The sequence below is a fragment of the Gorilla gorilla genome, chromosome 4 (assembly GCF_029281585.2).
Source record: "Gorilla gorilla gorilla isolate KB3781 chromosome 4, NHGRI_mGorGor1-v2.1_pri, whole genome shotgun sequence".
Classification (NCBI taxonomy): Eukaryota; Metazoa; Chordata; class Mammalia; order Primates; family Hominidae; genus Gorilla; species Gorilla gorilla.
In genome coordinates, this window is record NC_073228.2 from 180,351,844 (window position 1) to 180,365,615 (window position 13,772).

At 54.9% G+C, this 13,772-nt stretch overlaps 1 protein-coding gene across 1 annotated transcript in view; it reads left to right on the forward strand.

The window, feature by feature from the left end:
* Nucleotides 1-13,772, forward strand: part of CDHR2 (cadherin related family member 2) — a 29,897-nt gene that overhangs the window by 7,457 nt on the left and 8,668 nt on the right. Inside the window, exons 6-19 of the mRNA XM_019027877.4 lie at nucleotides 1,323-1,412; nucleotides 2,325-2,450; nucleotides 2,521-2,667; nucleotides 2,747-2,822; nucleotides 2,965-3,080; nucleotides 3,193-3,426; nucleotides 4,638-4,793; nucleotides 4,876-5,037; nucleotides 5,277-5,338; nucleotides 5,608-5,851; nucleotides 8,578-8,817; nucleotides 11,424-11,493; nucleotides 11,644-12,249; nucleotides 13,104-13,175. Of these exons, the coding sequence (XP_018883422.3) occupies nucleotides 1,323-1,412; nucleotides 2,325-2,450; nucleotides 2,521-2,667; nucleotides 2,747-2,822; nucleotides 2,965-3,080; nucleotides 3,193-3,426; nucleotides 4,638-4,793; nucleotides 4,876-5,037; nucleotides 5,277-5,338; nucleotides 5,608-5,851; nucleotides 8,578-8,817; nucleotides 11,424-11,493; nucleotides 11,644-12,249; nucleotides 13,104-13,175 (2,401 nt within the window). The remainder of the gene's footprint in view (nucleotides 1-1,322; nucleotides 1,413-2,324; nucleotides 2,451-2,520; nucleotides 2,668-2,746; nucleotides 2,823-2,964; nucleotides 3,081-3,192; nucleotides 3,427-4,637; nucleotides 4,794-4,875; nucleotides 5,038-5,276; nucleotides 5,339-5,607; nucleotides 5,852-8,577; nucleotides 8,818-11,423; nucleotides 11,494-11,643; nucleotides 12,250-13,103; nucleotides 13,176-13,772) is intronic.

Sequence of the window (13,772 nt, forward strand, 5' to 3'; positions counted from 1 at the left end):
GACAGCCATGTGAGAGGCTCTGATGCAATGCCTCAGCACCCGGCACTGTCTAGGTGCTAAGGTTACCTGGGGAGCAAGACAGACCTGGTTGCTACTCTCAGCAGCTCACCTTCTAGGGAAGGCCACAGACAGGAACCAATGAAACAAAATAAGCAGAATGGATTTCAGATGGCGGTGAGCCCCACAATGAGCACGAGACAAGGCAAAGTGAAGGAAGTGACTGCAGCGGGAGCTGCTTTAGGTTGAAGGGTCAGGAAAGGCCTCTCTGAGTTGAGGGCATCTGAACAGAGAGACCTGAATGGCAAGAAGGAGCTGGCAGGGGATGCTCCAGGAAGGGGTGCTCCAGGCAGGGGGAACAACAGGTGCAAAGCCCTGAGGCAGGAACAAGCTCAGCCAGTGTGGCTGGAGGGGGAGGGTGAGGAGGAGGTCAGGTCAGAGAGGCGGGTGGCAGCCCAGGCTCGAAGGAGTCTGGACTGTGATCTGGGCAGAATGGGGGGATTCTTGGGGGATTTGAAGGACAAGAGTGATGTGGTCTGATTCATGATTTTCAAAGATCTCTGTGGCCACCATTAGGAAGTATAGGTCGTGGCTGGGCGCGGTGGCTCACACCTATAATCCTAGTACTTTGGGAGGCTGAGGCGGGTGGATCACCTGAGGTCAGGAGTTCGACACCAGCCTGGCCAACACGGTGAAACCCTGTCTCTATTAAAAATACAAAAAAAAAAAAAAAAATTAGCTAGGCACGGTGGTGGGCGCCTATAATCCCACCTACTGGGGAGGCTGAGGCAAGAGAATCGCTTAAACCCAGGGGGCAGAGGTTACAATGAGCCGAGATTGTGCCCCTTCGCTCCAGCCTGGGCGAAAGAGTGAAACTCCATCTCAGGAAAAAAAAAAAAAAAGGAGGTAGAGTTGGTGTGTACAGGAGCCCAGGAGCAGAGTACTCCCCAAAGAAGCCTCCAGCTCTGTAGGGCGCTGTTTGAAACCCATGGCTATAGGCTGTAGAGAGCACATGGGATGTCTGAGTGCACAGTGGCACAGTGAGGCTGGGCTCTAGAATGATCCCTCATCCTGGTTCTGAGGGGCTCCGACAATCAGAAGGCAGCTTAGCTGGTGGAGAGGCTGTGTGGGGAGGGGAGGAGGGAGATCCTCTCTGCCGCCCCGCACCCCCAGCTGCCTTCCACCCGCGGCCCTGGTGGGAAGGACAGGGGAACCCTGTCCCCATGAGTGCACAGCTGAGGACACTGAAGCTCAGGGGGGCACTGACGGACAAGGGAGAGGAGGAGCTGGATTTGAGCTCGTAGGTGACGAGTCCCTCCCTGCAGACCCTGCCCGTGGGCAGTGTGGTGTTCTCCGTGCTGGCCGTGGATAAAGACATGGGGTCTGCAGGCATGGTCGTGTACTCCATAGAGAAGGTGAGTGTGAAGGGGGCCCTGACCGCCTTTGTGACCGCCAGGGGGCAGCATCTCCACAGACAACCCACAGGGCCTGAACGTTGGGGTGGGGACATTGGTCCTGCCTTGGCCCAGCCCTGGTCCCCAAACCGTTCTCTGGCCACCAGCCCCCCTCCCCGGAAACCTCGCCTTGCCCGCTTGCCTAAAGAGGGTGCCTGCTGCAGACCAGACCCTTCTTCCTGCCCGCCTGCTCCCAGGTCTTGTCCAAATTCCACAGACAATAAGGGGTGTGTAAACCCATTTCTCATGGAAACAGACTTGCTGTTGATAGCGCCATTTACCGAGCACCAACCACGTGCCTGGCACATACCGTATAGTCGCCCCTTGGTATCCGTGGGGACTTGGCTCCAGGATCCCTGAGGACACCAAAATCCATGGCTGCTCAAGTCCCTGACATGCAACGGGGTAGTATTTGCATGTAACCTAGACACATCCTCCTGTGTGCTTTAAATCACCTCTAGGTTACCTCCAATACCAACGCAGTGCAAATACTATGTAAATATAGCATGTTATGCTATATTGTTTAGGGAATCATGGCAAGGGAAAAGGTTTGTACACCTTCAGTACAGACGCAACCATTGTGAGTGAGCCTAGCTACAGTTTTGATCTGTGGCTGGTCAAATCTGTGGATGTGGAAGCCACAGAGATGGAGGGCCGATTGCATCTTATTGGATCCTCCTTTCAACCCACTGAGGGTTGTCACCAGCCCCATTTCCTGGAGCTGGAAACTGAGGCTCATAGAGATCATATGACCTGGTGCCAGTGGCGTGACTGGTCAGTGGCAGAGCTGGGACCTTCCCTGCGTTGCTCAGAGTGGGGTCCTTGGTGCAGGGCTGTCCCTAGGGAGCCTGACCCAAGTCTGCTCTGCCCCAGGTCATCCCTAGCACTGGGGACAGCGAGCATCTCTTCCGGATCCTGGCCAATGGCTCCATCGTCCTCAATGGCAGCCTCAGCTACAACAACAAGAGCGCTTTCTACCAGCTGGAGCTGAAGGCCTGTGTGAGTGGGGGTGCCGGCAGGCGGGCCTAGGACCCACGGCGCCAGCTCACGGGTGGCCATCTCCCCGCAGGACTTGGGCGGCATGTACCACAACACCTTCACCATCCAGTGCTCCCTGCCTGTCTTCCTGTCCATCTCCGTGGTGGACCAGCCTGACCTTGACCCCCAGTTTGTCAGGGAGTTTTACTCGGCCTCTGTGGCTGAGGATGCAGCCAAGGTGCACGGGGGACCTGTGGGGTGTGGGTGGAGGCGGGAGGCGGGGAAGTTTGAGGAGCACTGACCAGGCCCCATTCCAGGGAACCTCGGTGCTGACGGTGGAGGCTGTGGATGGCGACAAAGGCATCAATGACCCTGTGATCTACAGCATCTCCTGTGAGAACGGGGTGTCCCCAGGCCAGGGCTGGGCCGGGGCCGGGGTGGGGTCTCCGTCAGAGCCCCTGGAGGCAATGGGCCTGGGGCTTCGTCAGAGCCACTGGAGCAGCTGTTCCAGCTGTTCCGCCTTTCTCCTTGCCAGACTCCACGCGGCCCGGCTGGTTTGACATCGGGGCAGATGGGGTGATCAGGGTCAACGGCTCCCTGGACCGTGAGCAGCTGCTGGAGGAGGATGAGGAGGTGCAGCTGCAGGTCACGGTGAGCAAAGGCCCCACCACCCCTGTCAGAACCCTGCTCTCTAACCTCTGGCCTTTGATCTCTCTCTCTGAGCACTGGCTCTCTGACCTCTGCCCTCTGCTCTGTGCCTCAGGCCACCGAGACACACCTCAACATCTACGGGCAGGAGGCCAAGGTGAGCATCTGGGTGACAGTGAGAGTGATGGACGTCAATGACCACAAACCTGAGTTTTACAACTGCAGCCTCCCAGCCTGCACCTTCACCCCTGAAGAGGCCCAAGTGAACTTCACTGGCTACGTGGACGAGCATGCCTCCCCCCACATCCCCATCGATGACCTCACCATGGTGGTCTACGACCCGGACAAGGCAGGCGTGGTGGCATGGGTGTGGGCGGGGGTGGCTGGGGGAAGCCAGTGGGAGCCTGGATCGAGTGACGGTGTCATGTGGTGCTGGGTGGCGGTGCTGGTGGTGCAGGGTGTGATGGCGGAGAATGGGCGTGCTGGGTGCTCTCTGGAAGCCTGTGTTGGTAAGCAGTATCATCCTCTGGGCGATCCGTGTGGGGCTGAATAGAAGGCCATGCTGAGTGGAGGCTGACGTTGAACGTCAGATGATGCTGAGTAGAACATCATTGTCCGTGGTGATGGGTGGCTGGCGAGGTCTCCTGGCATTGGGCGGCCATGATTTGGGTAGTCCTGGGAACTGGGGGAGGCTGAGCAGTGTTGGGACAAGTGGTCTGAGGGTGTGAGGTGGGAGGGTGCTCTTTTTTTTTTTTTGAGATGGAATTTCGCTCTGTCACCGAGGCTGGAGTGCAATGGCCCAATCTTGGCCCACTGCAACCTCTGCCTCCCAGGTTGAAGGGATTCTCCTGCCTCAGCCTCCCAAGTAGCTGTGATTACAGGTGTGCACCACCTCGCTCAGCTAATTTTTGTGTTTTTAGTAGAGATGGAGTTTCACCATGTTGGCCAGGTTGGTCTTGAACTCCTGACCTCAAGTGATCCACCTACCTTGGCCTCCCAAAGTGCTGGGATTGCAGGTGTGAGCCACTGCGCCCAGCCATGGGAGGCACTCTTAAGTGGAGGCTGCAGTGAGAGGTGGGTAACACGGTGGCACTGAAGGATGAGTAACTCTGGAGGGTGTGTGGTGTTAGGTGATACTGAGGGGGTGGGAATGTTGCGTGGAGGACAGTGTCGGGTGGGGTTAGGTTGGCCAGAAGGGTGGCACTGGCCAGTGGGGTGACGTAGGGTGTGAGTGGTGTTTGGTGTTGCTGTGGGGGCTGGGGGTGGGGGATGTGAAGGGTGGGTGGGAGGGACAGTTGACAGGAGTGAGGGGTGTGTGTCCAGGCTCCAGCCCAGGTCTGGGACCCACAGTGCCTAGGGAGCTGTCTTCTACCGAGCCCGCATTTGCAGGGACTGGTGACCAGCCCAGCCTCCTGCACCTTCTCTCTCAGTCTTTTGAGAGCCCCCTTCCATGGGACCTCATCGGGCGGGGCGTCCGGAGATAGAAGCCTGGGGACTGGGGGAAGATGCAGGTGGGCAGAGCAGGGGGACAGGTCCCTGCTAGACAGCCCATCTTTACAGGGCAGCAATGGCACCTTCCTGTTGTCGCTGGGGGGCCCCGATGCAGAAGCCTTCAGCGTCTCCCCGGAGCGGGCAGCGGGCTCAGCCTCCGTTCAGGTGCTGGTGAGAGTATCCGCGCTGGTGGACTATGAGAGGCAGACGGCGATGGCGGTGCAGGTGAGGGCTGCTCCGGGGTGCCAGGGGCAGAAGCCGAGGGGCACTTGGGCCCCATAGCTGCTGCCTCCTCCCCTGCCCCCAGGTTGTGGCCACAGACTCCGTCAGCCAGAACTTCTCCGTCGCCATGGTGACCATCCACCTTAGAGACATTAATGACCACAGGCCCACGTTTCCCCAGAGCTTGTACGTCCTCACGGTGCCAGAGCACAGCGCCACCGGCTCTGTGGTCACCGACAGCATCCACGTGAGTGATGTGGACCCAGTGGGGCTGTGGGGTCCCAGCAAGCGGGCGTGCATGTGTGAGTGTGAGAGTGTGTGTGAGTGTGTGTATGTGTGAGATGGGGGTGGCCATGAGTGAATCTGAGTGTGCTGGGGATTCTCCCTTTGTGTGAGGAAGCACGACAGCTCTGTCCCCACAAGCTGCATGGGTGGCGGTGCGTGCATCGCCTCCACACAGCACCCTGCCGTGTCTCTGCCTCACAGGCCACGGACCCAGACACGGGCGCGTGGGGCCAAATTACCTACAGCCTGCTCCCAGGAAATGGGTAAGGGCTCAGGGTGGGCCGTAGGCAGGTGGGTGAGCAGGGCCCAGGCCCACCTCTCTGCCTCTCTGCAGAGATAGAATAGCTGGGGAAGACCGAAGGCACTCAGTTACATTTCAATTTCAGATAAACAAGGAATGACTTTTTGAAATAATGAATATGTTGCATTTACTGCATGGGATATGCTGAAATATTTGTTGTTGTATATCTGAAATTCACACTGAAATGGGCATCCTGTGTCTCTATTTGCTGAACCTGGCCCCTCTGAGCAGGGCAGACCTCTTCCAAGTGGATCCCGTCTCAGGGACGGTGATGGTGAGGAACGGTGAGCTGCTGGACCGGGAGAGCCAGGCCGTGTACTACCTGACGCTGCAGGCCACAGACGGCGGGAATCTGTCCTCCTCCACCACACTGCAGATCCACCTGCTGGACATCAACGACAACGCACCCGTGGTTAGCGGCTCCTACAACATCTTCGTCCAGGAGGAGGAGGGCAATGTCTCCGTGACCATCCAGGTGTGAGCCTGCCTGGACCTGGTGGGTGAGGCTGGGGGAGGGGACCAAGCCTGCTCTGTGGGCATGCTGGCCCTGGGTAAAGTCGGGGCTCCGCTGTGTGGCTCTGAGACAGTCACTCAGAGTCTCTGTTTCCTCCCAGGAAATGAAGAAAATTATAGCCTTACTCTCAAGGTCATTGGGGAATAATTTAATGACTTGTGTGAGGAGCTCAGCACTGGGCCTGCCACAGAGAAATCCCTCAAAAACATACACTTCTTTTTTATTTACCCACCTGCCCCACTCCAAAAAGGACTTGAGGTGGCTTAGATAAATAGTAAGATAAAAATATGAAAGAAATAAGAAAAAAGAGAAAATAAAGGTGGCATTTGTTAAAGGGCACAAAGGTAAAATTAGAACCCAGTGCTACAGAATTGCTTGGAGTGAGCTGCAAATTCTGATCTGAGCTTCGTGGTGGCCAAAGCAAAAAAGGAAATGAGATCAGTGGCCAGGTTCAGAGTTCATGAGATAAAAACCCACTAGTGACTCCAGAGAAACACCGGGGAGTAGCTTCCTCCCTCATCCTGAGGAGTTCGGAAGCTTCGCCCCTGAGGCATCCTGTGAGAAGTGAGAAACCAGGTCCTCAGAGTGACAATCTGGTGGCCACAGAGCCCTCCCGTCTTTCCAGGACTATGTAGTTTCCAGAGCATGTTCCTATCCCTGATCTCTTGACCAGCTTTGGAAGCAGGCGGTCCAATAGTTCCCATTTCGCAGGAGACAACAGGCTCAGAAAGGTTAAGTGATTTTCTGTGGTTACACAGCCAGTAAATGATGGCGCTGGGGCTGCAGCCCAGACCTCTCTGGCCCTGAAGCTTTGGCCTTTCCTCCTTCCTGCTTGGCACTTCTCCCCTGGTCTGTGAGCTCCTTGGGGCAGGAGCATTTCTGTTCGGCTGCTGTTAACTGTGGTGCCCAGCGTGAGCCCCAGGAAGCACTTGATGAATTAACTGGCCTGAGTTCAGGGCACCAAGGGATGAGCAGACAGGATGAGGCTTTTGGAAAAAAAAAACATCTCCAGCTGCTTTCAAAGGATGCATGTAATAAACAAGGTCCCAGCAGAATGAAATGGAGGAGCTGAAGGTGGAGACTGGCTGGGAGGAAGGAAAGAATTGGTTGAGTCAGAGTGTTCCCACTCTGGATTCAAGGCCACGTTTGCTGAGCGCTTACCCAGTCTTTGGCTGGGCCCTGGGTCCTCAGAGATGAGTCCACCACCATTCCTGCCCCCAAGCAGCTCCCAGTTAGGAAGAGGGCGTCAGACGGTCACCCAGCGGTGTCACCTGTGCTATGTTGAGGCCCAGAGGAAGCGCCAACCTGGCCTGGAGTCAGGCAGGGAAGGTGTGGGGGGCATCGGGGTGAGGGAACGGAACCTGCAAAGGCCTGGCGGCACAGAGGAACCCGCTGTGTTATCCACGCTGGTTCACCCCAAAGACAAACCAAGCATGCCTTCAGGGCCCTCGCAGGGCAAGAACACACACACACACACTCACACACGCACTCACGCACTCACACACACACTCACACACGCACTCACACACACTCACACACGCACTCACAGACATACAAAGTGGGTGAAGAATCAGCTATTTAAAACATATAGCACTGACGGCCGGGCATGGTGGCTCCCGCCTGTAATCCCAGCACTTTGGGAGGCCGAGGTGGGTGGATCACTTGAGATCAGGAGTTCGAAACCAGCCTGGCCAACATAGCGAAACCCCATCTCTACTAAAATTACAAAAATTAGCTGGGTGTGGTGGTGCATGCCTGTAATCCCAGCTACTTAGGAGGCTGAGGCAGGAGAATCACTTGAATCCAGGAATTGGAAGCTGCAGTGAGCTGAGATCATGCCACTGCGCTCCACTCTGGGCAACAGAGTGAGACTCCACCTCAAAAAAAAAAAAAAAAAGAAAGAAAAAAAAAAGAAAACAAAACGAAACAAAAGAAGGGCCAGACGTGGTGGCTCACGCCTGTATGTAATCCCAGCACTTTGGGAAGCTGAGGCAGGTGGATCACCTGAGGTTAGGAGTTCAAGACCAGCCTGGCCAACATGGTGAAACCCCATCTCTACTAAAAAATACAAAAAATTAGCCTGGTGTGGTGGTGGGCGCCTGTAATCCCAGCTACTTAGGAGGCTGAGGCAGGAGAATCGCTTGAACCCAGGAGAAGGAGTTTGCAGTGAGCAAGAGAGATCGCACCATTGCACTCCAGCCTGGGCAACAAGAGTGAAACTGTATGAAAGAAAAAAGAAAAAATATGTATATAGCACTGAAGTAGTCATTATGGGAAAATGAGAATCTTGCTGGACTTCACACTTATGAGTTTGAAACTTTCTTTGAATGTCTACAATTTCCTGCCCCCGTATCCCCCTTCCTGCTAGAATATCAGTAGCAAAAGGGCCTGTCTTGATGACGGCTCTATTCTTTCTTTGCACCTGGAACGGGGCTGGGCACGTAGGTCCACAGTGGCCGTTTGTGAGATGAAAGAATGGCCTCAGTGCTGAAGATCTCAGAAGCTCTTGCAAACTGCTGACCTGAGCCTCTTAGATGGGAAACTGGGGCTGGGAGATGGGCCCAGGGGCTCCAGGCCTGATTACTGCCTGCGTGGGCCAGCGCTGGAGAGGAGGGTCTGGCTGCATCGGAGGGGCTGGGGGCTGGGAATGCCGATGGCCGATGACCAACCCCTGCTTACCTGCACAGGCCCACGACAATGATGAGCCGGGCACCAACAACAGCCGTCTGCTCTTCAACCTGCTGCCTGGCCCCTACAGCCACAACTTCTCCTTGGACCCTGACACAGGGCTCCTCAGAAACCTGGGGCCCCTGGACAGAGAGGCCATCGACCCCGCCCTGGAGGGCCGCATTGTGCTGACAGTGCTTGTGTCTGACTGTGGCGAGCCTGTCCTCAGCACCAAAGTCAATGTCACCATCACTGTGGAGGTAAGGCCTCGCTTAGCCAGGATGGGCCCGGGGGCCTCCCAAGCCGATGGCCAGCCCCTCCAGCTTGAGTCACACTTCTGCCCTCTGCAGCCAGACTGCCTGGGTTACAATCCCGCTCACTCGTATGGCCCCAGGCAATTACTCAACCTCCCTAGGCACTCAGGCTCCTCATCTATAAAACGGGGGTGAAAAAGGTTAAAGATTAAGTGAGTTAATGAATGGAAAGTGATTAGTAGAGTGCCTGACCTATAGACAGTATCAGTGAATGTCAGCTCTAATTGTCACTCATAAAGTCCCACCTGAAACCCTCCTGTCTCCCTGCCAGCATTGAAAAGCAAAGGGAAGGGGTGAAAATCAGCATTGCTGGTGTCTATTGCACATCAGGGCATCCGCCAAGGTTGGGATGGTTATTACCATTTTGTTTTTATTTATTTATCTATTGATTTATTTATTTTTGAGACAGGGTCTCCCTTTGTCACCCAGGCTGCAGTGCAATAGTGCCATCGTGGCTCACTGCAGACTCAACCTCCCAGGCTCAAGCGATCCTCCTGCCTCAGCCTCCTGAGTAGTTGGGACTATAGGCATATGCCACCATGCCTGGTTAATTTTTTTATTTTTGTAGAGATGGGGTTTTTCCATGTTGCCCAGGCTGGTCTTGAACTCCCGAGCTCAAGCGATCCACCCGCCTTGGCCTCCTAAGTAGCTAAGACTAAAGATGCGTGCCACCATGCCTGGCTAATTTGGCTAATTTTTAAAATTTATTTTTCATAGAAACAGAGTCTCGCTTATTGTCCAGGCCAATTTTGAACTGTTGGCCTCAAGCAACCCTCTCAACTCAGCCTCGCAAAATGCTGGGATTACAGGCATAAGTCACTGAGCCCGGTTTATTACCATTTTATTGATTGAGCAACTGAGGTGGGCCTGGTTGCGGTGGCTCATGCCAAAAACCTCAGTACTTTGGGAGGCCAAGGTGAGAGGATTGCTTGAGCCCAGGAGTTTGAGACTGGGCTGGGCAACATAGCGAGACCCCATCTCTACTAAAATAAAAAATTAGCCAGGCATGGTGGCATGTACCTGAAGTCCCAGCTACTTGGAAGGCTGAGGCAGGTGGATCATTTCAGCCCAGGAGGTTGAGGCTGCAGTGAGCTATGATCATGCCACTGCAATCCAGCCTGTGAGACAGAGCAAGACCCTGTCTCAAAAAAGAAACTGAGGCACAGAGAGGTTCAGTACCTTGCCTGGGGGTCACAAAATTGGGTTTTGACTTCAATCAGTCTGGTTCTAAGGCTGCCACCAGCCCACAAGGCACCTTCCTCTGGAACAGTATTGTGACAAATGTGCACCTCTGCCGTGTCTGTGATGTGGATGGCACCCCATAGGGTTGTGCAGTGCACAGCCTGCACCACTGCACATAGCAGCCCTGTGTCCCCTGGACTGGGATGTGCCATTTTCACACAAGGGTCAGAGAGTGAGACCTCAGAAATGAAGAAAACAAAGCAGAATGAGGACTTGCTGGTTGTCCTTAGGGTGGGAGGGCTGCAAAGAGAGAACTTCATTTCCTGAGTGAACAGGTTTCTTCACCCCTGTGAGCTGTCCTCACAATTGCCCTATTAGTGGGGACTACTACCCCATTTTGCAGATGAGGACACTGAGGTCCAGAGAGGTCAAGGTCACACATGAGGCAGAGGTGGAGCAAGATGTGACTCAGTGCTCTTAGCCACTCCTGTGAGTTAGGGTGACCTTGAGAATGCAGCTGGTCTTGTGCGTGGAGCCAGTGATGTCATCTCTGGGAAATTAGCAGCAGAAAAGACATCTAGCTAAGGTGCAAGAATGTTGTCTTCCAAATGTTCGTTCTAGGGTTATTCAGAAAAACAAACACCTGTTATGTGACCCACAAACCTGGGAAGGGCTGGAGTGCTCAGGGCATCCCCCAAGCACATGCCAGTGTTAGGAGACATAGGGGAGGGCAGAGTCACCTCCAGGCTGTGACAATAGTTGCAGGGCTCCAGCTGTGCCCAGTGGGCTAGGGCTGGCCACAGAGGTGAGAGCCAAAAACAGCTGGTGTCTGAGGCAGGAGCAGGTCTAAGCTTCTGCAGGTCCCCGGAGCCCAGCTCTGACTGAGCACAGAGCTGGTGTTGTGGGCTCAGTTGTGTGCAGGAGGGACAGGGGTAGGAGGGGACAAGGGAAAGTGTGGGCCTTGGAGCCTTTGTGGACATATAATGGTATTGGTGCCGACACAATAAATCTGAGAGATGGGAGTCAAGCTGGGCCAGGCAGGGACGCAGGTGGGGACCCAGAACTGTGCTTCCAGAAAGCAGGGTCTAGAACAAGTCCTGAGCTGTGGTCAGAGAAACAGGAAGCAAGCAGGGCTTCCTGAGGATGGATGTGTAAGGCCAAGGTCCCACTGTAGGTCCCTGAACCCCGGGTGTGTGACCTGGGCAAGTTCCCTCCTCTCAGAGCCTGTCTCCTCATCTGGGAAGTGGGCAGTGAGGTCTGAGGCACTAGTGGAGTCTGTGCCTTGGAGCACAGGGATTATTGGTTTCTCGGATTGGCTCTGGGGAGGGTGAGATTGGATCCCGGGGACTCAGACCTGTCTCTGACTGCAGGACATCAATGATAACCTGCCCATCTTCAATCAGTCCAGCTACAACTTTACGGTGAAGGAGGAGGATCCAGGTACGTGCTCCCTGGGCCAGGAGAGACACTGCGGCTGGGACCCAGTGTGGCTTTGTCAGGGTGGACCTCGAGTTCCAAGAGAGGCAAGGGCAGAGGAGGCTTCCGATGGCGGGGTCAGGAGTCCTTCTGAGCTCTGCCCCTTGTCCACAGGAGTGCTAGTGGGCGTGGTGAAGGCCTGGGACGCGGACCAGACGGAAGCCAACAACCGCATCAGCTTCAGCCTGTCAGGGAGTGGTGCCAACTACTTCATGATCCGAGGCTTGGTGCTGGGGGCTGGGTGGGCTGAGGGCTACCTCCGGCTGCCCCCGGACGTGAGCCTGGACTACGAGACACAGCCCGTCTTCAACTTGACAGTGAGTGCTGAGAACCCAGACCCCCAGGGGGGTGAGACCATAGTAGACGTCCGCGTGAATGTGAAAGATGTGAACGACAATCCCCCCACCCTGGATGTAGCCTCACTCCGGGGCATCCGTGTGGCTGAGAATGGCTCACAGCACGGCCAGGTGGCTGTGGTGGTTGCCTCGGATGTGGACACCAGTGCCCAGCTGGAGATACAGCTTGTGAACATTCTCTGCACCAAGGCCGGGGTCGATGTGGGCAGCCTATGCTGGGGCTGGTTCTCAGTGGCGGCCAACGGCTCTGTGTACATCAACCAGAGCAAAGCCATTGACTACGAGACCTGTGATCTGGTCACGCTGGTTGTGCGGGCCTGTGACCTAGCCACGGACCCCGGCTTCCAGGCCTACAGCAACAATGGTAAGGCAGCCTGTCCTTGCAGGGCTTGGCAGGCCATAGCTTAGGGACCGCGGGAAGGAGCCCTGGGCTGGAACTCACAAGGTCTGGACTCAGATCTTGGCTCCAGCCCTTTCCAGCTGCAAATACTGGGAAAGTCCCAAACCCTCTCCAAGCTTCAGTTTCCCCATCTGTCCAGTGGAGTTGGGCAGTGGGGTGGGCTGTGAAGATTCAATGAGAATATGGATGTATGGCATTTATTGCAGTGCCTGGCATGCAGTAGCATCAAATTAATGCCATTATTTTACAAGATGCTGTGAAAGAAAGATAACACTGCAGAGCCAGATGTGTGCTTGTATCCCACTTCTGACACCAAATAGCAATCATAATCACATTAACAGCTAGCATATATTGAGTCCTTATGACAGCCAAGAACTACACCAGGCACCTTGTAAGAATTTTTCCACTTCCACACAACCCATGGGGTAGGTGGTCCCTATCCAATTTTATAGATGAGGAAACTGAGGCAGAAAGTGGGTATTTAAACAACCAGCTTATATAGTTAGAATGTGTCAGTATAATGTCATAGGTGAGATCTACCTAGGCTGGGCCCAATCCTGGCCCACCACTATTGCTGTGTGACTTTGACAAGCTGCTTATCTGCTCTGAGGTCTGGTATGATACTCCCACCCACACAGGCCAGAGAAGACCGATCAGGCATTCTGGGTCAGGAGCAGGGAAGGGGACTGAGCATGGGGGAACACATGGGAGAGAGGCTGCGGGGTATGGGGTTGAGGCTGTGGGGCACAGGGTTGAGGCCCAGGCTCTTTGGGTCAAGCTTTTGCCCAGAGCCAAAGCCAGCTGACCTTGTCTCCTAGGAAGCCTCCTCATTACCATTGAGGACGTGAATGACAATGCACCCTATTTTCTGCCTGAGAATAAGACTTTTGGTAAGCAGCAACCCCATTCACACGCCATACCCCTGCTCCATGAGGCTGCCTTTGAGCAACCCCGACAGACCCTCCTTGAACCCCAGGGGGAGCCTTTAGAAAGGGGGGAAGGCCTCTAATCCTGCATCTTCCTAGGGCTGCAATAGGAGAGGACATTGGAGTTTTTTTTTTTTCTTTTTTATTTCCTTTTTTTTTGAGACGGAGTCTTGCTCTGTCGCCCAGGCTGGAGTGCAATGGTACAATCTCAGCTCACTGCAACCTCTGCCTCCCAGGTTCAAGCAATTCTCATGCCTTAGCCTCCCGAGTAGCTGGGACTACAGGCATGCGCCACCACACCTGGCTAATTTTTGTATTTTTAGTAGAGACAGGGTTTCATCGTGTTGGCCAGACTGGTCTTGAACTCCTGGCCTCAAGTGATCTGTCCGCCTTGGCCTCCCAAAGTGCTGGGATTATAGGCATGAGCCACCATGCCCAGCCAACACTGGAGTTTTCATTCCAGCTCTGTCTGACCTAATGTCTGGCCCTGGGCCAGGACTTCCCTCTCTGGGCCTCCATTTCCCCATGGTCCTGTGAGCCTGTGACCTCACCTGTGACAAT